We start from the raw sequence: 26,518 nt of genomic DNA on the forward strand, positions 1-26,518 counted from the left end.
GCTTACAGTTGACCTTTTGAAACCCAGAAGAAACCTTCTGGTGCACTTGCACGAGGCTGTGCTAAAAGACCGAGTCTAAGATGCATGTCCCAGGCAAAAGAGCCAAAAACATTTTCACAATTTTGATGTATGAAGATTAACTGATGTGTTTGGCTAACGGTATCTCAGGTGTCGTTGGCAGGTGATGCTGGAGTTTAAACTTCCCAATCCAATAAAGAGCTGGACAGAGTTGCTAATGTTATCCTAAACTCCGATAGCATCCAGCACCGGCTTTCCAAGTTACACAGTGGATGTCCTAGTTGTGAACGAGGCTTTTTGAACGTAACCTGTAACCCCACAAGTGTTGGTGGTTAATGTTTTCCTCCTTTACTTTGGAAGTAACGTTAGCTTACTGCTGTAGGTGCTCTCTCCCATTAAATGTAACACTCTTACTACAGCCCCAATTCTTGTTTAATTGACATAATGTGTTGCATACATACTGCTGCACAGTATATTCAAAGGCCTTTCAAAATAGCATGCCCTTCCACAATTTTTATGCATCGCCCTCAGTTTCATTGCTTATAAATGCAGGCCCACTGCTGGAACGGTTTACTTGAAAAGCAGCCAAAAGCCGAGACCCATCAGCGAGAGTGGAGGTTCTGATGGCTCGCATCTCTTGTTTTCATCTCCGGTATCCCAAGTTGTGCTTACAACTTCTTTTTCCCTCTGGGACACACAAATATTAGCTTTCAGCCTGGTTTGGCTGCCAATTTACTGCATCTAACGGCACATTCTGTCCATCAGCGGGACTGGTTTAAACAGGCATTTTGGGTGCTCTGGCAGCTTTGCCAGCTTTTTCGAGGTCAGTCACCTGATAGGCAGATATTAGATATTATTATTATTATTATTATATTAAAGATAGAGATATTTTAAATGTGTTATGCTGAGCCTGTATAATTGTCCAGTGTTTCCTCTGACGGGGGGGGGTGTCTTGTTAAAAGGAGGACCACTCTTCCTTTCACTATGTGATTGCGCTATACAGAATACCTCTACTCCCTCTCTTTCTAAGACTGACCTTGCATCCATGTTGCCTGCTGAAGCTGTTTTCTTCTTTGTGGGCAAGAAGTTCGGGGTTGCCTCTTCATATATTGACTCTCTGCCTTTAAATAATTAAATGCTCAAGAACCATTATCCTCTCCCTCTGCCTGCGTGGGTCACCGTCTTCAGGAAAACAGGACTTTCACGCACAGCCTTGTGCACATTGAAAAGGCAGTGAGGGAGGAAATGAACTTCGATACATTGACCTGACCTATTAACTTAAAAGCATTTGTGAACATTTTCAAGACTTGGTTGCACCAGCTTGTCTTTACCTTGACATTAACCTCACCCTTACCTGCACCCCCATGTGCTGAAAGAGACTTCTGGAAACAGATACACTTTGACAGGTAGGTCGGCAGAAATTAAATAGAGGACAGGGAATCTGCAGAGACAAAGAAGATTCCTTTTTGTACAGAACTCGCTCCAAGGACAGAAGCAATAGGAACACAGAAAAACAGGTTTTTCACAGCAACAGTTTTGTTGATTTTACATCCTTTTCTGGGATCCTCGTTAAAGTCGACAACACTCTTCTTACAGTCTTACAAACCTCTTACAGCAGCAATATTTAGAGGAAGAGACTGATGGCTACAATTATAACACACGTTTCCATCCTGCCTCATATCACCTCAAATGTCTGAAACAGAACCTGCAAGTGGGGCCACTCCTGCACCATAGACACTTGTGCTCCAGGATGAAGAGTTCATTTTGAAATGATGAGATTTCAGGAGCGTGTTTACGGCAATAAGACAATCTCTGAATCCTATAAAAGAGTGCTTTATTGCTAATGATAACTGTAACTACAACGCAACCCAAGCCCCACTCACTGATCTTATTATATGCAGTCTGCAATGTTCCCCTTTGGCTAATAAAATAAAATGGATCATTCTCTGAAATTGACATTGACATGTTTAAACTACATAATACCTTGAAGGAAAACCCCATCATTGCACTTAGGGCTTCATGACAGTTTATGACAGTTTTTTTTACAGTTTAGGTGTAGTTAGAGAGGAATACTGTTTATTTTCTCGGAAATATTTAGGTTTGTTTATGCGGAGGACAGAAATGTATGAAAAGCACCCAAAAGCGAATGAAAAAGCAAAACAACCAATAGAAGACAGACAGTAGAGATTGGGACAACACATTGACAGAAAGACGAAAGATGAGAAGACAGATAGGACCGGGAAAGTGAGGCAGACGGAGCGATGTGTATGTGTGTCTTTATGCCCCAGCTGAGCCTCAGAAGAGCAGCAGCACAGAGGCCAAGTTAAATGGGGAGGAGAGATTAAAGGCAGTGCCGGGGCCTGCAGCCTCTGTATTCAATCACTGCTCTCCCACACACCTCTGCCTGCATGCTGATCAAGCTGCAGTGAAAGGAGCCATGCACCCTGCCACTCCCATACACAAGTGCACGGACTACGCACTTGTGCTAGCGTGATATCCGATTTTTACCATACGATTATTAAAAATAAGATTAACTCAACATCATCTTTAACACTGTTTGTGTGTGTGTGTGTGTGTGTGTGTGTGTGTGTGTGTGTGTGTGTGTGTGTGTGTGTGTGTGTGTGTGTGTGTGTGTGTGTGTGTGTGTGAGAGACCAGCCTTGTTAATGTCACAATCACTGTAGTTTTGCTTTTCATCAATCATATGAACGGATAAACCTTAAAAAGATGTTTACTCCAATTTTCTGATATTATTTCAGCAACAATTCCTCATAAATCCGTGGTAGGCAGTTTATTTTGTTTTGGTGTCGGTGGGCAAAAATTCCATAATAACTTTTCAGAAAATTGTAGTTAAAGTGTTCACAAAGAAAACTAGACTTCTGCACCTCTTGGCTCTGTTTTCAAGCTTTAGAAAATCTAGTCTGTGACGGGAGACTTTGGCCAATCACAGGTCTTTTTTTTAGAGAGAGAGAGTAAGAGAGAGAGAGAACACGTTCCTATTGGCTGTTCTGCACATACATTGCCCATGCGACAGAGAGGGGAGAGCTGCAGGAAGAGTCTCATTCTACTTCAAATTCTTGCATTGTTTCGCTTTGTACCCACTGCAGCTTTAAAGATTATTGTAAAATGTGAGATTTCCATGTCTTTTTTGATTATTAAACAGGTCAAGGTGCTACTAAGTACTGTGAACTTGTCAAACGGCTTAATCCACAGAGGAATAAACACAGGCCGTATTCAGAAACGGTGCCTTTAAACGTACTTCTGTACGGTTGTGATGTCACAACTTTATTATATATAGATAAAAAGTGCCACTACAGTGCTGTTACAGTCTTTTCACGGCTGCAGTGCAGAGACGCAGAGAGTGCGGTTGTGGAAGACCCAGAAATGCTGACCAATTAGAGCAGACAGGCTTTTTTAGGAGGGGGGCTTAAAGAGACAGGTGCTAAAATGGAGACTTTCAAACAGAGGGTGAATACAGGTATATTCAGACACAGACATGAGAAAAAGAATGTTTTTTGAACATTAAAGCATGTAAACATGTTATAGTAGAAACCCAAAACACAAGTATGAACCTGAAAATGAGACCTTTAAAGGTACAGTCACTGCTACAGTGAAAGGGAAGGAATAGACATTCCATTTTTCCATATTTATTTTGGTAATGTGAAGAACAGGAGCATTGCTCATTGACATTTAATTAACATCAGGGTGATCTTCTGCATTTGATGCTGCTCTAAGAGCGTCTCTACTGTTTTATCCGGGTTGCTTGTTGAACCATCTGCATGGTTTGCATTTACAGTGTTTGCACTCAAATTTGTTAATTAAATCTAAGCAATATTTTGCCAAATAGCTGAACTGTAAACTACCATTCAAGCATAAAAGGTAATTGCATAAACGGATACAGGTTAAAAAGTTGGTCCAATTCTATTATTGAAATTTAGGTGCAGCAGTTGTGCATAGGTGTTAATTAGGTGTGGAGAAAGCATCTTTGTTTTTTGTACTTATAATATTCTGCAGTATCTGCACATACAGCCAAATACATGAGATACACATTTTTTTTTTTTCGAGGAAACAGGAACCGATCAGAACTGGCCATGTCGTGCATTATTATATATACCTGAAGTAATTAAGGTTGACATTGCTTTTTTTCAGTCCAGAGAGGAGAAAATGTGCACTGGAGCTTTGCAAGTTCCCAAAACACAAAATTGTCTAATGTTAACCAAGAAAAAGAGAAAATACTTTAGCCTTTCTTCTTGATGTTCTAGTTCATCTCTTTACTACCACCATCTCTGGTGGCATGAGAAACATGTAGGAGAAAACACGAGCAGCTCAGCCTCACCAATGGCAGTTATTGTGATCTCCATGTCTGCAGACCTTGTAGCCCCAAGCTGCAGTTACAGTTACATTTGAAGAGTTGCCCCCCAGCTTAGGCAATGCCTCCAGCAGAGCTACAGAGCCTATGTGACACCCTTATGCAGCAACATAAGTCCATTACTCTTTCCATGTGACTGACTTGTGAGGTTTGCTGTGTTTCCTCCTGGCCATCACTGTAGCTGTCCATTCTTTTTCACGTCACGTTCGACTCCGAATCCAAAATATCCCCACAATGAGTAAACCTTTTTGAGGTGGGAATAAAGACTTTTCTTCTAAAAAAAAAAGAAGAAAAAAATATTGCTTTGTTGAACTGATATTTTGTTGGCAAAGAGCCAGAGAGGTTGTATATTGTGAATGCTTAGTGCCTTTCTGTGTCAGTGAAAATAAATGGAAGATAGAGCAGGAAACTAACAATGTTTGAGAAAAAAATAAAGCACAAATACAAAGAAAGTAAGTTTTATAAGTGAAATGGCATCTGCAATTTAGCTAGCTATCTCCCACACATGCATGAAATAATCCTTGCATACGGTACAAGTTCACACTCAACCATACACACACACTTGCAGATGCTTTATTATAGATTTTCACACATTGGAGCCCAGCTGGCCTTGATCAGGAGCCTAACCCTGTCTTAACATACCTTGCCTCTGTTCCCCAAGGGTGCAGAAAGAGAGACATTTTTGGACTTTCACATGTTCACCCAGGAGTCTTTCATCTGTGAAATCATAGCAACATTTAAGGGACTTTACCTTATCATCACTGCCCTGTTGTGATGCATCCTCTAGGGGAGGAAAATGTGCTTAATTGCAGTAGTGAAGTGGCACTGGTATTTATGTGTGTACACAAGTAAGCTTTCCGTGTTACCAAGGGTTACCGGGGTCATTTGTTTTCCCTTTTCTCCCACTGTTTTAATTGATGATCATTCATTGTTTCACACCAACACCCTGCTATTAAGCAGAGTTCATTATTCTAAAACACTAGCGCTGGGGAAAAGGGGGCATCTCATGGGAAAACACCATTCTTTATTTGCTTTACACAAGGTCACAGTAGAATTGAGGGGCACTAGCTTCATTATGAAAACCCTATTAAGTTACACAGGGACTCAGTTGATTTTTTTTTTTTTATTCATGAGTCAGTGCAAAAGAAACAAAACATGCATTAGGTTGATAAGAATGTGTCTCAAAGCCTCCCTATTCAGACATTTTTTTATTAATTAACCTTTATTTAACCAGGAGAGTCCCATTGAGATTAAGAATCTCTTTTTTTCAAGGGAGACCTGGCCAAGACAGGAGGCAGCATAAATAAAAACACATAGACAGAAAACACAAACGGAGACCCAATTAAGAGGAACTAAATATTAAGCATTGGGAACTCTTATTTCAAAAGAGAAATGTATTTAGTCAGTTAGTTGTATAGTTGAATAAAACAATTAAAGGAATCTGCCTCTAATTGTTTCATTTTGGATTTAAAAGCAATTATTCTGCATCATATTACATGCCGCGCGTGGACAGAAGTCCTTTTTCCAATTCCGTACAGGCATTTGGGAAGGAAAGGTTAAAGATATACAAAAGTTTAAGTATACAAAACCAGTCTACAGCCATAGTAGCTCTCTGTAATGCTGTACTTAGGCACAATGGTGCTTTGAGCTAAATGCTAACGTCTGCAGTCTAACATGCCCCCCATGGCAATGCTAACAAGCTGATGTTTAGCGAGTGTAATGTTTGCCATGTTCTCCGTCTTAGTTTTATGTGTTAGCATGACATTTTGTAATTAGCATTTAACACTGTGTAGCTAGTTTTGTCTGTATTTTGGTCATACACCAAAGTATTGTACAAATTAAAACAGAGGCTCTGTGTCATCCTGTGTGCTTTATTTAAGCTGAGCTAAGCTAGGCTAACCGCCTGCTGGTTCCAGCTTCATATTGAACTGACAGATATGAGAGTGATATTGATTGTTTAATTTAACCGTTAAAACAATGCTAATACCTACATTGGAAAATGATGATTAAATGAAAAAAAGCTGCAGATAATGTTCCACCATCTTGTATCACGCAGTAGATTGCTGTTAGAGAGAATCAAACTCCCTTAAAACTGCACTGAACTTACAGTAGACATCCATTTTTTTCGCCTCAGACACTGATAGAGTGACCAAAAACTCATCATAAAGCCAGCCTTGAAGTTATTAATACCCTGCCTATGCTGCCATGAGTCAGAGAAAGTTCTGGAGACAATTGTCATTGGGAGCACAGCCTCATCATGACGAGGGAGAGAGAGAACTGTGGTCTGGCTGATCTATTTTGGGTGAAGCAAGCTTGTCTGAGCTCTGGAGCCACTCTGAAAAGTGATTTGATTTTCCTTTTTCTGCCCCTTTTTTCCTAAAATGCTTGGGCAAGCAACAGTCACACAGAAGCCCTATCGCACACACACACACACACACACACACACACACACAAAAGCATAAACACATGCACTTATGAAAAGAAGCACAAATGCAGCTTTTAAATGCCAAATATAACCACAAGATAGACCTTGGTCTCTCTCCCTCTGCCTCATACATACGCTCACATTAACTAAGTGAATGTTGCCATGCAACCACAGCTAAACTTCTTCTACATCCTACATGTTTTATGAAAATAATTCTCTGCTCCTATCATGTTCTCAAAAGGCCATTTTAAAAGACTGGAAACAGGGAAACCGCTAGCCTGGCTCTGTTAATAGGTAACAAAATCTGCTTTTCTACCAACTCCAGGTTTCACATTTGTTTGATGCAAGGCTAGCTGTAAGGTATATGCGCCAGACTATTCCATCTGAAAGTCACTGCTTCTGACCAAGAAAAAGTCCAGCACAAAGCAAACCTCAGTAAAGTATTAGTTTTTTACGCTTCGGTTTTTGTACGGCTTAAAAAAAACAAGCTATAATTTGTTAATTAGTGAGCTAAAGAGTTATTGGTAGGCATATTTTGTTCCCTTTCAGACGGAGCCAGGCTAGCTGTTTCCCTCCATTTCCAGATTCTATGCAAACTAGGCTAACCAGCTGCTGACACCAGCTTCAAATTGAACGGACAGATACCAGATTGGCAATCTTCTCATCTAACTTGGAAATGTCTACCTCCTCCTTCAAAACTAGAAATAGATATTGCAGGAAACTGCCACTGTATAAAACATTAAATCACCGTGCTCACTGATCATGATTCATCAAATTTAACCTGATCAGAGATTCTTCAAATCATTTCTAGCTTTTCACATTGCTCTGAGCATAATTTTTCACACCTGTAAAAATCAAGGATATACTGCACCCTCTTCAAACTGCTTTCATTTACAGTCAAAGTCCAGACTCCAAAAAAATTGTAGTCCATGTAAGTAGCCTGTTTCATTGTTCATTGTTTCTGGACCTCACTCTCCTGCTCAAGTGCAGGTCGTTTTGGAGTTTTTCATTCAGGCCCTACATCATCTGACTACTCTTTTACCTTAAGCTGTAATTTTCTTCTGCTCCGCTCTCCTTCCTGTTACACCACATGCTGTTCAGCTGGCTCTTCCAGCCTCTGATTAGGCTTGTTAAAAGGATTAATTTAAAAACTAGCCCGCAGGCCTCTGGGTAAAGGGATGACATCAAGGTTCCACTAATGCAGGCGTTAGCATCCAAAGTGGAATTTCAGACTCGCAGTCTTGGCGCAGGACTCTCCTCTCTCATTCCGAACAGCTGTAGAGTGCTGGAGTGATATAGCATTTTAGTCTGGCAATGTCTAACATGTACACACACACACACACACACACATGCACATGCTGTCCTCTCCAGCAGAACAGATGTGACGCTAGTTTCCATCTACATCATGCCGCCATGTAGGGTTTCTGGGTTAAGTGGAGAATATGTTGAAAAGAACGTTTTTGTTTGCAAGGCTTAGCCATTACATGCATCGTTTTGATGTTTAGAAAAGAGCATGTTTGTGCGTTGGCATCCTTATAATTCACATTGCCTCACAGCCAAACACACACACACACACACATGCACGCGCGCATGGCATTCGGCTCCTCAGAGACACCATGACAACATTGTTTGCTTAATACACAAATCAATATGTTATAATTCAGCATTTAATGTTCTTCACCTTACACTGCATATTTTTAGCCCTGGCAGCAGGATCACAGTGCTCTAAGGATGCCGATGTCATTGACTGGCTCAAATCACATTGGTCTGTCTGTAGGAAGCAGCATGGCCCCTATAAGCTGCTAGCATAGTTTTATAAACTCTGGTCTTGTCACTAATTTTCAGGCTTCAAGAAATGCATTTGTGTCTGCACAGCAGCGGGCCAAACCAATCATTGTCCTGTGAGGAGCTACTGGCAGCTACAGGCGTGGTTTAGGTGTGTGTGTGTGTGTGTGTGTGTGTGTGTGTGTGTGTGTGTGTGTGTGTGTGTGTGTGTATGTGTGTGTGTTTGTGTGTGTGTGTATGTGTGTATGTGTGTGTGTGACGGCCGCGACTCATTCAAAACAACAATGGCGGACGTGATAGAGAGATGGTTCAACCAATCACCTGCTAGGTACTTTTTGAAAGTGCCTGCCCTTTTCCATGACGGCTTCTCAGTTTGTTCTGCGTTGCAAACCTGCAAACTGAAAATTAGACAAAAAGTGGAAACAAAACAGCAACGACGAGCTAGGAAAACACATTTACCAACATTTACAAAATGGTTAGCCAACGTTAACACTTCAGTACAGTGTGTAGTTGTCAATGTTAATACGTTGCATGTTTATCTTCCCCCTCACCTTTCATATGTTGCTACAAGTATTACTGTAAAAAATTAGGGCTAACTCATTCTGCAGTTTTTCATTAAATTTCATGGCAGAATGCATTTTGTGTCCAATTTAGGACACTCAGAAATACTTTGGAAATAGTGGTTTCTTGTGCAGCACAGTATGCAATCCCAGCATGATTCCATCACACTGCCGATTTTCAAAGGACAAAAACAAAACTACCCCTATAAGCCTAAACCACACATTTTATAACTATCTAAGCATTTGATTCAGCAGATTGTGACTCTCAAATAGCAGTCTTTAGTTGTATTGGGATCTCGTAAGCATCAAATACAAGAATAATTATAAAAACAAATGAATAAAAAGGCCTCTAAAAAAACATGGTCTCAGCTTTCTGGGAAAAAGACATATAATGGAACAAATGGCATATCTCCCTGCATTGTAGCTGTGCTGGACATTTGTCAAATGGCCATGTATGGCAGAGCAATTGTGCAGTGCTGAGGAGCGGGAGGAGAAATAATAAAGCATGGGAGCATGTCAATAACATTACGTTGTATTAAGCCGTACGCTCTGCCACATGAATCCATCTTCTGCCACAGTCAGAGCTTTCATTTCACTCTAGGGTGACCACACATACATTTTAATCAGCCATTTGGCTGGCCAAGCTGACAACTACTCGACACCAGAAGCTGATAAGGTTGATGATAAATCATAGCGCTACTGGTACAAGCTTTGGGTTTGTTTCTGAGACCACCTGCCAGTTTTAGATTTTTCCCTCTATTCACAGGGCTATTCCAAGAAACAGGATTACTGCTTCCTCTCTTCACAGTCCAATTTCTTCACAGGATGACTGTGAAGAGATTGGACGACATCTTGTATCTTTTGTAAATGTAACACTATTTAATTTCAATTCAGAGCAAAAATACGGAAGTTTTTTTTGGACCAAATGTGTAGTCGTGCTGTCTGGTAACTGCCTTGTTGGAGCTGTGAATCCTGTAATACTTTCTCACCTTTTCTGCAGATCCCTCTAGGCCAACAGCAAGATGAAAACTTTCTTGTGGCTGTTTGGTTCAGTTCGTTTTTTTGCTTTGTTTGTTTAGTTTTGCTATGTTTAATAGTGGCAATGTACGTGGTATTCCTGGCAGTGTGCTCTGGAGGCTGAGCCACGGGGACGCTTGGAGCAATTTGTTTTAGAAAAGAAGGAATGGAGTCGGCTCCTGCTTTATTGGGGGACTGAGACCAGCTTGTCCTCAAGTTCTCTCACATAATATTTGGGAAGACTGCAAAACACCTAGAATGCTTGCAGCTGAAACCAACTTATTTAAAACTCAAAATTTTTTTTCAGCAATTCTCTACAGACTTATGACTCTATCATCCCAAATACTTGAGATTTACTCCCTACATATTAAACATAAGGGCACAATATGTTAATTCTGTTTGGGGAACTTGACTTGAGTGTCAAGACTAGATAAACTCATACCTCAGGGTAATAATATTGATACATATTTAATACTAGCTTTCTAGCTTGACTTCAGGAATGGCAATGTCCGTCTGTTGGCTGATGGTTTGGTCCAGACTAAAGTATCTCAACAACGTTTGGATAGAGTGCCTTGAAATTTAATAAATACATTCACGGTTCTCAGTGGATGACTCCTACTGACTTCGGGGATCCCCTGACTTTTCATCTTGTACCACCAGCTGATCAGAGTTTTCATTTATCCAGTGAAATACCTCAACATCTACTGAATGATTTGGAACCAACATTTTGTACAGATATTCATGGTTCCCTGGGGACAAATCCTAATGACTTTTGGCGATCATCTGACTTTTCCTCTGGTCCCACACTAAGGTTGACATTGGTAGGTTTGATTGAAATATCGGAATGGTTTTGAGTAGGGGCGGTACGGTTCACAAAATCCACGGTTTGGTTCGTATCACGGTTTTCGGTTCAGTACGGTTCTTGTTATTTTTTCTTTTAATCTTTAACACTCCATAAATATACTTCAGCATATGATATATAGCTAAAATTAGCATATTGAATGCATGTTGCACAATACATGCACACAGTGGCAGTTCTATCTATTGTTTTATTTCCGCTGTCATCATAGGTAACATGAAATCCAAAATGTTCCCACACACCAGACTATATACGACGCTGGCGCATCCTCCAACTCCAGGCAGCCTTCCTCATCTCTCCCACTTACCATTTCTCTTATTGTGTGACGTGACCTGCAGCACTCCACACTCCACCTGAGGAGCGGTCGGCTCGGCGCCTCTCAAAATCTGACGAAAATCTTTTAAACTGACCTCTGTCGATCAAAAAAACACACAGATTCAGCAACTGTATGGCCTATTTCTTGCTTAAAATGTTTTCAGAAACACTTCGGTGAACTATTTTCGTAAAATACGAGATCGTATTCAGAACGAGACGCCATTAGAGTCTGTTTTGAAATTCGGGAGCAGCAAGAACCACGTGACACGTTCGTCCAATCAGATGCCATGTGTTGCGTTTGTCACGCTCATCCCCCTCGTCGTTTCCAGTAAGTGTTTTAACATAGGTGTCGAAAGTGGGCACTACGGCAGTAAGTGGTTAGTGCACATTAACAGTTTGCTGACGAACACGCTCCGAACCGAGACATGCAAACCAAGCGGTTGGGATGTTTTTTCATGAACTGAACCACCCCTAGTTTTGAGTGAAACTCAAATTGCCATGAAACTTGGTACAGCCATTCATGTTCCCCTCAGGAAAAACTACAATAACTTTAACCTTAACATTCTAATCTAGCATGGCTGTGGACTTTAGTCTTGCTAAATTATCATGACTTTGACCAAACTCTGTGAAGCTCAGGAACAAGTTGTGCTTGTTGCACAACCTTTGTAAGTGTTAGTATTTGAATCAAATACGGTTTGCAATGTGCCTTGCAAAGTAATTTAACAATTTCAACAACAATTTGACAATTTTGATTTAAATAATTTACTTAACATTTGGAAGATGCAGTGATTAATAGCACAGGTGACATAAAGAATACACTCATGGTGGATGTCCCCTGCTGAAACATTTGATTCAAACTTCTTATCCTCAACATGGGCCGTACACAATGCTATTAGTGATGTTGCAACTGAAGTATTTTATGAGAGAAAGCACAATTTTATTTTTATACTGTGTTAAAATTAGAAGATTCTTCATCCCTATAAAGAAGTCAGTGCAGCTGTGTAGAAAACAACATACATTGCAAGACAACATGGAATTTAAATTAATTTAATTTCCCTGCAGCTACAGCTGTGACAGTTTCAGCAAGGCTGCTGTTTGTTTTTCTTCTTTCTTGCGTCGATGGAGCTCATTAATTGCCTACATTTCATCAGAGAACCCAACGTCAAATAAGCCCGTCTTTGAGCTTATTGACTTCACACATGATACCTCAGCGCCACAGCGATTCGCGCGATTACATAAGGCATCCGAAAAAAGTCTTTTCAGCTTCTTGCAATGAAAGAGTTCCAAAGGAGAAGGAACTGACAAAGAGAGAAAGCTGGAAGAAGGGAGCGAGGAGATGATCTGCAGAGATGGTGGGTGGGGTAGGATGCAGGAAGTATATGCACGCGCATACACATCAACAGATTCACATATGCACACAGGAGCTTACATGACAAGTCATTATCTGGTATCACCCAGAGAAGACAGAAGAGTTGCAAGACATAGTTAAGTGAGGAGGCATGAAGGAGAAAAGAGCAAGCAATTTAAAGGAAGAAAGGATGAGCAGTGGAAAGGAGCCGTAAAGGTGTGGGGGGTTTGGTCTTGATCTCCCAAGTTCAAAAGACATGACAGATTGGATTTGTTGGTATCCATTTGCTAAGACATCGAGTGTTATGACATATTTCAGCACATTTGTAATCACTCCTACCCACCTTCTTCCTCTTCATACAGTTATATTTGTTATATTATAGACACACAGAGCCCTAATGTGTAGCTACTGGCTTCAGAGTAGAGAATGGAGTTGGCTAAAGATTAGTGGACTTGGACATTGTGAACACATCTGTGGTTGAGTTAATTGGCTTATGTTTACTTGTACACAACCTAGTTTTGCTCAACAACACAAAAATAAATAAATTAGGATTAATAAAAATGAAATAATATCAAGCACAATAAGCAAGGTATCTTCAGTCAACCATATATCTCCAATTTTGTTTTAGTTTTTTGAATTTTTTTTAGTTAAACTGAAAGAATAAACGATTTAAAAACAACCATCCGATTATCTGAAAATGCGTGGTCACAAAGACGAAAACAGGGCGTTTTTTTTTTTAGCTCATGAAAAGTTGACGTGTTGGAAGCGCTAAAAGAAGAGTAATGTTATTTTTCTTTATAGTTTAAGTTACTTGTTATTTAAACTATATCCTTATACTGCACAAATCTTGGCTCCCCTATCAGGTGTGTTAGACGCTGTGATCACCAGTACAGGTAATCATCTAAATGTTTGATAATGTGGTTGGCTGTTAGAGCAGGTTATACTATAAGCCAACTATACTATAGCTCATGTTACTACAGTATAGTTGGGTAGGTTTTTCCCTATAAGATACATCATGATAAAGACGAATAAGTATTTACAGTTATACATACACCTTTAAAATAGCTACTTTTAAATGTCTCTGCCTGTGGCCATGGCCACCACAGTGTGAGGATGAATCCTGATAGATCCCCATTACCCCGAGTGTGACCCCTCACAGCTCAGTTCATTAAGCCAGCCACCCAAGAGTTCGGGACTCAAGTCCAGATTTAATCACAACTTCCATCCTCTTGCCAATCACAATTAGATCCTGATAAGCCTCTCCAGGATGGTACCCGAGGGCCTCCACACACAGACAAAGGTTAATTTGCGAGCAGCAAGGGCCCGGCTACGAGGCCGAAGGTCACCTGATTGAATACATGAAGCATGTGTGTATAAGATGGGGTGGCGACAATTACTAAGTTCATCAGTATTCATGTGTTTCATTCATGGCTAATGGGTACTTTAGCTTACCTAAAGACATGTTCTGATAGGATGTGGACTTTAATGAGAAATAGCTAGTGGGTTGTCTTTAGGTAGCTGAAATTGAAAAAGTAATTTCCTCATTGTCTTTTAAAGTCCCTTCACACATCTGTGAGCTGCTCAGTACCACCACCTGTGTTCCTCTGTTGGCCTCTGAGCAATTCCACTGGATCTGTTCAGGATCAGGGTTTTGTCAAACCCTAAAGAACCCACAGCTCTTCTGACGTAAATGTTAACATTATCCTCACTGCATATCTAATGTGGTAAAAGTCAGTTAAACTGAAGTATTTCTTTTTTTCAAATGTTAGTTTGTTTGACTATGCCGTTCACGGCTTAAAAGTGAGACTACTATTGAAAGATGAATTAACAAAATTATACTCATAGAAAAGAACATTTTAATTCATGAGCAGGAAAACACACCCTTACTCAATTCAATTCACACAATGGTTTTGCTGTTATAACATTCCTTGGCCTGATATGGCCAGTCGCTATCGGTAGCTAATGTTAGCTAACTGTCTTGTTGTCAATGTTAGCGAACTAGCTTGATGCTATCTGTTTGTGTAGCTGACATTACATTGTTAGTTTGTGATATTCATGATACATTTTAACATGCCACAGATTGAACCATTTCAATGGTTTTAAAACAAAAGTGAAACAAACTTCCTCAAGAAAATGCCAGTTGTGTGGCCACAATGGCAACTGTTCAGCAAAAGTTACATTTGTTTGCTTTTGCTGTGTCTACATTTTTTTATTATGTGTTTGAAATCATAATGAGTGACGTAGATGATTACAGTAAATAAAAATACAGTACATGCACTTGTGTCAGTGGTTCCTGTGAGACCCACTCACACGGATGTATTACTATTTGTGTCGTGCCAATTGAGCTCGAAAGGATTGTGAAAAATAACAGTGCTACACCAATGAACATGTGACAGAGTACAATTTTAACAGACGAGATGGACTAGTTTATTTTTCCCCTCTTTTTGATTTCATCTCTCTGACCTCACCTCCTGTGGTGCAATGTCATTTCCAGGCCAGCTGGCAGCGGGGACATGTGAGATTGTGACGCTCGACAGGGACAGCAGCCAACCACGGCGGACCATCGCCAGGCAGACGGCCCGCTGCGCCTGTAAGAAGGGCCAGATCGCTGGAACTACAAGAGCCAGACCTGCCTGCGTGGACGGTAAGAGGAGGGGCGGGGGATCCCGGCTTAGCTCGCTTACTTTAAGGGACCACTTCAGTAAAAACTACTCAAACACAAGTATGTTTTTCCCGAGGCACTTATGTTGGTGTTGAAGCACATGAAGAAAATTAGGTGTAAAATTCAGCCGTATCAAAGTGTTGAATCATGTCATCAGGGCAGTTAGGCTATATTTAAGAAGGTGCTTAAGGTGGATAAACCTACAATGTGGGGCAAAGAGGATCACAGGGCTGTCTTTGTGATATTAGTGAAGCCTGCAGCAAATCAATTTACAGTTGAATCATTTTAAAAAAGTGGCTGCATGGGGGTTTCTAAATCCCCCACCAACAGATGGGCTCATATTTCATGGAATAGTGACACTATTCGTGGTATAGTGTCTGCTTTGGCACAGAGTGCATTTGTATGATTATTATCATTAATAGAGCTCAGAACAATTACTCTACTTGATTAATCAATAAGTTGATTGACAGAAAATGAATTGCAACTATTTTGACAATCGATAAATCATTAGTTTTATTTTATGTTTGTTTATGTATAGTTATAGTAAACATATATCCATGTAGTCAATTCCATACCTTTGGGCTTTGGACTGTTACCTCGGGCTCTACGACAGTAGTCACTATTTTCTGACATTTGATAGAACAAACAATTAATCAAGAAATCAATCAAGAAAGTAATCGTAACTATTTTGCAGGGAATAAGCCAAATTCATAATTAAATGATAATTTTCCAAAGACATTTACACTAAAAGCATTTTTTTTTTAACATTCACTTAATTGATCTTTATTCAAGTTCTTGTAATCTATCTATACAACTGGAAGCCATTAAGGGAATTTTTGTTACTTGGATACACCACGTATACCTGTATAAAACCAGTAAAAAACGTGTATCGCCACAGTTGTCAAAATGTCAGCTTTTTTTTATGATCTAAGCCCCGTTTCACTGTGTTGCTGTGGAACAATTAGTCTTTTAAATGGTTTGCGTAGCCTAAAGTAGGTAAAGTAACAATTAAGTTTTATTGAGAAATTCAAAATCACCAAATTTGGAGATGCATAGTTTTTACAGGACAGCGGTGAAGAGAGAAGTGAGTATAATGAAAACATGATGTTGTACTTTGTGTACAGGGGAGAGGAAGAGTTTCATTAGTTGTTGCCATGTCTTCCTCACATATGTCTAATGGGGAAGAAGCTTGAGCAGTTTTTTCTGGAGCCTATGAGTCATTTCTCTAGTCACCATTCTGCCCCCATGAAAGCTCAAAGGATTTCAAGAAATTGGAGTCTACAGATAGGGTTGAACGATGCTGTGACTCTGAGGTTTTCTTACATCTTTTTATGACATCTTCATTGCCTTCCCGCTGTCTCTTAGGGTGCCTGTCACCAAGTGTGTCTCACACACGACGTGGCCTCTAGCTTGGGGTAGGAGGGGAGGTTATGTGCACAGGTGAAGGCAGAATGAACAGCCCTGTTAGTTAGAAGAGACCTGTACTGAACTGTACCTTTTTGGATGTGTTGTTTTGCCTGTGATTCAACTGTGCCTTCACAGTTGTGTCTCCGATTGGAGGAGCTGCCTATCCTCAGTGCGCTGTTTGACTGGTTTTACCTGCTGATCATATGAAGAGAAGGCTTTGTTGTAAGTGGACAGAGGCTTTTACCTATTTGTGTTGCAGGCATAGATGAACATGACACTGGAGATTTTCTCCTAATTCAATTTCTTCCTTTGGCCAAACTGCTTCACACTGAGATTTGTACACTCCGTCTGAGTCCTATAAAGAAAGACCTGATATTGCGGACATGACCACATGGCCAGCTGCACTGTGGAGTCACTTTGTTGTCCTTACTCATGCCTCTTTTGCCAGTGAATAAGTTGTACGGATGCTGCATAACTCCACAGTATCCAGATAATATCAGGAGGTATTTGTCACAAGGTGGGCTCCCTGGAGCTCTGTGGCATTTTGTGTTGGCTTGATACTTTTTTTCTGAAGGGAATTTAGGCTTATCAGCTGGCTTTTTCGAGACCTGCGCAGGTGGATAGCAGGTGGAGTGTTCACAGTGCACCTACCGGAACAAAATAAAAATTAAATAAACATGGAAATTATACTCGTATAGTTGTGTTGTCAATATACAGCATATGTATATAGAATGAAAATAAAATGCGCTGGTGGTGTCATGAACTTAGGCCAAGCAAAGTTTATTTGTTATTTCATACACAAAAGCAATTCCCAGTGCTTGTCATAACGCATTAAAAACACAAAGGGAATGCAGCATAAAACATTACCATGCAAATAAAACCATTTTAAAGGAATTGAAAAGATAAAACAGAGGAATAGATAATAGACAAGTAATAATGATAATGTTAATTTGGACTCTAGGAAGGGTTAGCAGACTACTGCCAGATGAACTGAGACGCTGAGAGTTTTTACAATACACAGTCAGAGATTTTTGGTTCTATAATTTAAACTCGTTTGTATGAGTTTTTATTTTTATTATTATTCCTTTTAATTACTTACATAAAATACACAAGCTTCCATTTAACATTCCTTTTATTTCATACGGTATACAGGTTTTTATTTTACATACAACACTTGCCTATAATAATAATATATTCCCTGTGAATATTTTAATTTTGAAGTATGGGGCACAAGTGGCTTTGTGGTTATTGGCACTGCTGCCTTCAGCAGGGAGGCACTGGGATTTAATTTGGACCTGTGTGGAGTCTGCTGGGTTTACCACAAGTGGAGACTGTACAGTAGATCACTCATAGGTGTAAATGTAATTAGGACTACTTAGTGACACTGTGTATATGATTATTTCATATTTAGATATATATATACTCTTCAGCGAATACCCACATTTGGGCAGGAGGATTCACCTTATACTGGCAAATAACCAGCAAGCTTTGTGGAGGGAAATGAAACGGATGAGTACAGATAAAATTCTAGTAGCTAGCTAATTGTGTGCACACACAACTACAAATATGATGCGAACACACAAGTGCAGTCATGTACTGCACTTAAGTACAATTTTAAGGTACTTGTACTTAAATATATACATTGTCTGCTACATTATACTTATAATTTTTAAGCTAAATATTAACATAAGCTACTTGTGACTTTGCAGAATAAGATTTAGTTTACCCACCTACCAAGGCACCACTGCACCACTGTGCATAACAGTATTTGAAGTGTAATTCAATTCGTGTTGGTTTTGCATATTTTTCAATGTCAGTCATTTACCATTTCCTCCCATATTGTCCCATTGCTTCCCATAAAAAAAAAAACTAAAAAAACAGACCCACACCTACGCACGCATCTTTTATTGCTGTTCATGTCACAATATCCCACAGCTTGATATTATTGCCAGGCAAATCTGAGATGCTTGTCTCCACAAATGCAATCTTATTTGTTTATTCAGACTTGGGCTCTGCTCACTTTGGGGACATGGAAAGCAAGCGAGAGCAGGAGAGAACGCTGACATAAAAGACCCCAAAAGCCGCAAATGGGATTTCAATCAGTTTTAATCTACTTGAGTCCTTGAGGTCTGCTCTCTGTTTGTAATATGCCTTTGCCTTGGCTGATACGGTAGGTGTCCTTCATGCTTCTGAGTCTGTATCCCATGCATGCGGGATAATCCATTGCTCCATCAGCGGACTCACACAGCTTCCAAGACACTTGAAAACAGAGGGAGTGCTGTAGCGCTGTTGATCCTGAAGAGTCATTCTTTTGTTGTTGTGCATTTCCCACCTTCCATTCGCTCTTTGTGTGTTTATTGCTTTGAGGAGGTGAAAATGGGAGATAAGCCGTCGACACGATAAGCTTTCCGTAGCTGCGCTGTTTGATGTGCGTGTCCATAAGAAAAAAAGAAAAGAAAAACCATCCCGAATCACATCTCTGCAGCATGAAATGCCGTTTCTCTCTGACCCTTTCTCTTTCTCCATTTCATGTGCTCTTTGCCTTTTTTCCCTTCTCTCTCGTTTTGAATCACAATAGTCTTTCTCTCTCTCTTTACTGTATGTCTTCAACGGCTCTACCCATCTGAGGCCCTTATCAGAGCCTAGTGTTGCACAAGTGCACCCTCTCACATCTGCAATTTCATGCTCTTGAGCCTTTTTACTTCTGTGCTTGATGACTTTTAAGAGAGCTGATATTGATCCTTATTAGGTGAGCGAGAGAGGCTATTAGAGAGAAACAGAGAGTAAGCTACTCGCGCTGGCTGCAGGAAAGAGTGACAGAGCAGCAGAAGGGCGCGACTCCAGAGACGTGCAGGAGCTTGTCGAGGGTCACTGGTTGTAGCGGTGGTTGTGATAGCTCAGCGGGGAGTCCTCGCCTGAGGTAAAGGTGTTTGTGTTTGGTCTCTTTTTGCTGGGATGCTGACATTGATGAAAGCCTTCAAAGGTCACCAGTTTTGAGATGCTTAGGCCATCAGATAATTGTGTGTGCATGTGTGTGTGTGTGTGTGTGTGTGTGTGTGTGTGTGTGTGTGTGAAAAAGAGAGAATCATACACTAACACACATTGGTGGAAATGAACTGAGTAGGCATTATGAAGGGGGATGCAATCCCCCTTGTTAGCATAATGACACATGCCCCTTGTTAACCTGCCATTCCCCTCTCCATCTCCGATAGCAGAGAGAGTGCACGGGCAAAGGGGTTGTTTAGTTGAATATGTTAGTCTAGTCTCTTCAATCCTTTATCCGACTGAGGTTTGTGCAAGTTAGAAACTATGGCCCTGACCACGGTGGCCCTAGGGGTATTAAAGAGCCCCTATTATGCTTGTTTTATTTTCCCCGTCTTTTAGTGTTTTCTACAGTTTTTTGGTGTATGTAATAGATGTGGGGCTGGGTATCGAATTCAATACTTTTTAGGCACCGACCAAATTGCCTCTATAGTATTCATTCAATAGTATTCAATAGTCATTCAATACCCAATTTCAATACCTAAGGAATAAATCTCGTCAGAGTCAGTGAGCCAATAAGCATGCAGCATGCTTCTACTGCTGTCTTAACGTTGTAGGTCGTAGAGACAGGCAGGACAAAACTCTACGTTACGCACTGAGACGGGGCTCATGTAGTAGGAGCTGAAAAAAAAATAAAAAGATTTGTGCCGTAATGTGTAATGTTGTAATTTCTTTTTGTTTTATAAAATTGGTATTAAAAAAAGTATAATTTAGGAACTGATATCGAAGTCACGGTATTGGTATTGGTATTGGTATCGGTACCGGTATCGAAAATGTTTGAACGATACCCAGCCCTAAATAGATTTATAAAGTTACAAAAAAAAACACATTTCACTCCAAATGGAACTTTCTCTCCCACAGACGGCAATTTTTCTCAATTGCCTAAAAACGCCTCGCCCACATTCCTGCTTAACATTCCTCAATTAGTCATTGATTGAGAATGCCAGCCCAGTTTTTCATATGTGTTGCCCAAAGGTTCTGCCTGAGCAAGCACAGCCCGCCCAGTGGCTCGGTTGAATTTGCTTGACCAATCACAACAGAGTGGGCCAGCCGACCAATCAGAGCAGACTGGGTTTTTCAGGAAGGCAGGCCAAGAGCTCAGACAGAGTGTTTCAGGCAGTGGAGCTGCAGCAATAGGCAGTATGAGAAACATAATGTGTTTTTTGTATATCAAAGCATGTAACCTTATTCTAGTAGACCCCAAGAGTACTATTATGACGCTGAATAGAAGAAGTATAATAGGGGAGCTTTAACCCTCTCTCTGGGCCCTAAGCCGTTTTTTCCAATCTTTGGGTCGCCCTGAAATGTTCAATCAAGTCATAGACATCATTGTTATCAGGATATGTATCCTTGTAATGGAGTATTTTCAGTGTGGTATTGCTAGTTTTACTTAAGCAGGATCTGAGTACTTCTCCCACCTCTGCTAACACATAACTTGCATTGTTTATCTGTAAAGCTGCATTGCAAGCTTTTGAAAATAACTTTCATCCGGCCAGATGCACATCCCTGGGTAGCTTGCATATGAGGAATTGTTCCAGTGAATCAGGCGGTGATAGAGACAACAGTATGCGTCAGGCTTTGTCTCTGGGCTATTAGACAGTACCAGAGCTCCAATCATACTGCATCAGCCCACTGGTTTGATTTGATCCAGGGAGGAGAGGATGGGGGCCGCAGTCTGTTGGGAAAACATGTCATGTCAGCTCCAGCAGCCAGTTAGCAAGCCTAGCCACTATACCGCTGCGCTGTCCGAAGGGACCGGGGCTGAAAAAGATGGCCCATCGGTGAATCTGTAATCTTGCTGCTTCTCTCTTTTTTTTGTCCTTTTTCTTTCTGTTTCACATACTCACATACAGCGCAGACTGAAGACTGATGACCACGGGCAGTGGCCTTGTCAAAGAGAGCGGAGTGGGGGGAGGGCAGGCAGATGGGGACCGCAGCCCGAGGTGGGTTGCTTCTCCCTGGGTGTGCTGGTTTGGAGGCTGTAGCCTCTAAACTGAAGTGGGACACACATCACATGGCGCTTTCTATATACAGATCACACCCAGCGTACACAACCCGTGTCTATTTTACATCCTGTTTTTTTTTCTCATTCAAACGATTTTTTCCACTCCAGAAATCTCCAATTTATAATTCAGTATGGCTTAAACATCCAAGCTGACATAATACTATATCTTTCAGTTGCAGTTTGATTGCATTTTCTTTCTTTTTTTAAAGCCATTCATGTAGATTCATGTGTGTAACAGTTTTGCTGGCTGACCTCTTTTTTTTTTTTTTTAGAAATCATTTTGTAAAAAGTGCAATTGTGTCCAAACATTCAATTTCTCATTTTGGAATCAGTCTGTAGTAAATTGAGCCAGTACCTGTGTTGTTTATATGAGGTGGATATTATATATGGGCATCATGTTGCCTGTGCTCTTGGGAAATGCTTTTACCAAATTGCTTAAATTAAAATAGCTGCAGGTATCTGGTGAAAGAGAAAGAAAACAGAAGAGACTGGACAATATACAATATAGTATAGGCAAAATAACAAAAGAAAACCATTTCAAATGGCTGCAAGTGACTGATTTTAGGGTCACTGTATAATGCTACTTACACCTATACTGCAACAGCTGATGGGACACTGACACTGAACATGATAATGGTATAGGTTAAAAATAAAAACACAACTTTTGGAAGGAAAGGCTATTTTTTATTCCCTTTGTGATTTAGGTCAGAGAACAAAGTGTCAGAGTGAGGTGAAGAAAGGTCCGGCCGTGCTTCCAGGCAGTGATATTTAGAGATTAAATTTTTACTGCTAGGTTTTTAATTTAAGAACTTTAGGAACTACGAGAACTCAACTCAACTGTGGCATTGTTCAAAAGCCAAAATGTGTTGAACTTTTAATATGATCAGCTGCTTTTTACATGTAGGTTTTGCCCATTTCCAGTCGTGGGCATTTTATTTTAACATTAAGTAATACACCATTAATAGTGGGGGTATTTAATCATATTTGTCAAAAAGAAGTTGCTTTTAATCATAGTTACGTTGCTTCTTTTTTGGATCAAATTTTCTTTTTTGCATCATAGGACAGGTAATATGGCAGCATTCCCTTACACTCTTGTTTCCTTTAATTGTTTTAAATCGGCAGGAACTGAATGTGAACATAAAGATGTTGAGTAAGAGTTTTTCAGAACTCTTCTCTCCTTCCCCTTACAGTCCCTGAACATTATTGAGGCTCCGACTGTCAAGCCATCGTCTTTACACAGTGTGAGAGAGAACGAGAACCAAAGTTCCAAACAAGTGTTTTTTTTTTTTTTTTTTATTCTTTTCGCTCTTTTTTGGAAATATTAATACGAAGCTCTCCCCCCGGTGTGACTGATATCAAAACAGTTTCTTTGTGGGTTTACATGCACAGAAAAACTGAGCCGGTTTGTGTTTTGCAGTATGACAAGCAGAAGTATAATACAAAGAAAGCTTGTGTTTTCCCTGCAGGGTGAAGGAGCTGACGAGTTGTGTGCATTAGCATAAAAATAATGCAAAGTGTCTGCTCTGGCTTTCATTCTGTGGCAGAGTTACATTACTTTTTCCATCCATTAACCTTGCATTATTATGTTGTTTTTTAGCACTCCTCCCTGCTGAATTCCTCAATAATAATAAATGTGTGTGTGTGTGTGTGTGTGTGTGTGTGTGTGTGTGTGTGTGTGTGTGTATTTGTGTGTGTGTGTGTGTGTGTGTGTGTGTGTGTGTGTGTGTGTGTGTGTGTAATTCCATATGCATACATTGACTGTAAATATTTAATATCCAAGACAATATAGCTCATACAGATGCCATATTGCATTCAGGCAAGCTGTTATGCTCTTTCTTAATGAAGCTGCTTTATCCACATATTCTGCCTGGAACCCATTGCACTCTGCGTCCATAAATCTACAGACGCATGGTGATGAAGTGGACCCAGGTGTTCCAGGGTTCTGAGTTGATGATAACGTCAGAGGTTATTGATACCCCATTGTTGTGCATCTTGCTCTCTGTGTTTTATTATAATTAATCTGGGTCGAATGAGAAAAAGGCCAGTATAGCTCTCTTGAGAAGTGTTTGATAAGCATACTGTATGTGAATATAATGAAAACTGTTAAAATGCTACCTGCATTTACCTGAAGCTTATAGTCACTCTGGCTCGTTTTCCTGCACCTTTCAGGCTTTTATTCAGATGCAGAAAGTGGTGTTACCTAAGCAACTGTGAATCACCGGCGATTTTGTTCTAGAGGGTGGGGAAAAAAATCATTTATGTAATTCTTGCTCCCTTCTGTGCTGATTTAATGCCAAATCATTCAGCTGAAGATCAACCCTGCCCTAAGTGTTCATGAAGAGGGATGTTGGCTCGGTAGATTGACTTCACGCGCGGCGTCTGGCTTTCAAATGAGCCATCAGGCCCTCGTGTTGAAGTATTATGGAGCTCTTCATAGAGCGGGATTCTTAGCAAGGCCAGCGCACCAATCACTTGGTAAGCCCATCAGAGTCATCCTAACATCTCAGCCTTATAAATTGTCAAGAGCTAATATGTCTCCGCTCAACTGTCCCGCCTGGTCTTTTACATCCTCTTAGAACACATACGCACACACGCACACACACACGCACACACACACACACACACACACACACACACACACACACACATACACACACATCACACACACATCACATACACTTATGTATAATAAGCACATATGAATTAAGTATGTGAATACATAAAAAGGCAGCTTTTTCTCCCCTATGCTCCCATTTTGTCCACGTCACGTTTCTATCTTCGTCTGTGACACCACCGGCGCAGCCTTTTGGCTCTGCACACTGCAGTGCGCCTTCCTTAAGCGCCTGCCGCCTGTCCTCCCTGTTTCCCACAAGTCCGCTCGCCGGCGCTGCCGTGGTTGATGGTCCGTGCTCTCACCCTCTCCACCTCGCTGGTCTAATTGGAAGAGAAAAGTTCCTCCGCAACACATGTCCAAGGGGCCATGTCTGTTCGCGAGGCTACGGGCTATGAACAATTAATAATCACTGCTTCCATGGACCCCCTCAGGGCCGAGGCTACAATTTTTCAGCAGGATGAGAGCGTCAAGTGAGTCTGTAGTCTTAACTAAGGCTGCCACACTGTGATTGCATAATGATTAAACGGTGTCTCTGTCAGATTTTTTATTTTTATTTTCACCAGTTGCTAATCCAACAGTGTGGGTATTAATGAAGTCTGGGCTTCTTAAGGTGTCACTTTTCTTGTGTCATAGTGTCTTTCCTACAACTTGCTGTGGCTGTTGCTGGACATAATATTTTTGTGCAGCAAAGTATTTATGAATATATAAATGAGTAAGAAAGAAAGAAATTAAATAATCAAAATGAAACATAAAATATCTAAAAACTATTAAAACTATTTACATATGACGTTTTATTACTGTGCCATGCACACAACTATGCCCAGCCCACATGGCCTTAAGAGACATCACATTTGGAAAAAAATGTACAATCACATTTTTAGATCTTCATGTCTACAATCAAATACATAACCCACTGACAAAAACTGTCACTATACGCTCTTATCTTGTATAAGTGGACTTGGAAACCCATATCGTTAAACATTGAAGTTTTTACAATAAATGTTTTGCATCTTTTGGATATTGTGTTGGATAAAAATGTAATTGATAATGTCAATAACCTGGAGGCTAATTTACAGCAAAAAAAACATGCACACACAAAACAACTACGTTGACATTGACTTTAGTTTTCCAATCATTTCCTTGAAATCACCCCAGGAAGAAAAACTGTCTGCCATCTACAAGCATTTCAGACATCATCAAGGATTCCTGAAAATGCTACAATATCTCAGCGCCGTACATAGATATAAATATTTTCCCTTCTTCCAAACATCAACATGACACATGTAAAAAGACAGCTTGTTTTCCAGTAATTCCCTGTATCTGTCTAAATGTCAGTCTGTGACAATGTCGGTGAAACATGTCCACGCTGGATTGTAAAGCGGCTTTTATTGCCAGTTCTGGATGGCAGCTTGGAGGAGGTGGCCCAATCATCTCTCGAGTCCTCTTGCTGTTTGATTTCTGCTGCTGACAGAGGGGCTGCCAAGGAGGCCTGCAAGTGTGTTCACTCACTCATTCCCTCACTCTTTCACAGCTCCGATCCAACCCACACAAACCCATCTGGCACTGAGAGAGAAAAGCGCTTTCCCTTTTTAACCCCCATTACTCACGAGGTGCTGATTCCATATGATTGGTGTCGGAGCCCTGCATTGTACATCTCCTCCACTCTTCCACATCCACTTATCTTCCTTTCATCGCTTCCTTTGATTACAGTTACTTTATTTTCTGCTTTTTCTTTAAGAGCCCAAGGAAATCAGATGGCCTCTGTTTGGATGGATGGATGGATGGATGGATGGATGGATGGATGGATCTGTGCTAGCTTTGACTGTCAGGGACATAAGAAGAAACTCGATAGAAGAAAAAAGGAGAGGTGATGTGCACTGGTCTTTATTTCTACAGCGTCAAAACACAAGCAACATCCCAGTGAAAGCAATTACCTCTTGCCTTGTATCAAGCTATTAAGCTCATGTTGGCTAATTTTCAGCACACTTGGATGTGCGCTTTAGCGATGGCCAAAAACAAGCTCAACAGCATTGCTTTTACACGTTTTAATGTCGTTACTTGAAATACGAGGGGACTGTGGCTATGAGGGCCTT

At 40.6% G+C, this 26,518-nt stretch overlaps 1 protein-coding gene across 1 annotated transcript in view; it reads left to right on the forward strand.

The window, feature by feature from the left end:
• LOC144512059 (chemokine-like protein TAFA-5) overlaps positions 1-26,518 on the forward strand; it is a 98,181-nt gene that overhangs the window by 22,686 nt on the left and 48,977 nt on the right. The window contains exon 2 of the mRNA XM_078242611.1: positions 15,190-15,339. Coding sequence (XP_078098737.1) covers positions 15,190-15,339 — 150 coding nt within the window. The remainder of the gene's footprint in view (positions 1-15,189; positions 15,340-26,518) is intronic.

The sequence above is a fragment of the Sander vitreus genome, chromosome 23 (assembly GCF_031162955.1).
Source record: "Sander vitreus isolate 19-12246 chromosome 23, sanVit1, whole genome shotgun sequence".
NCBI lineage: Eukaryota > Metazoa > Chordata > Actinopteri > Perciformes > Percidae > Sander > Sander vitreus.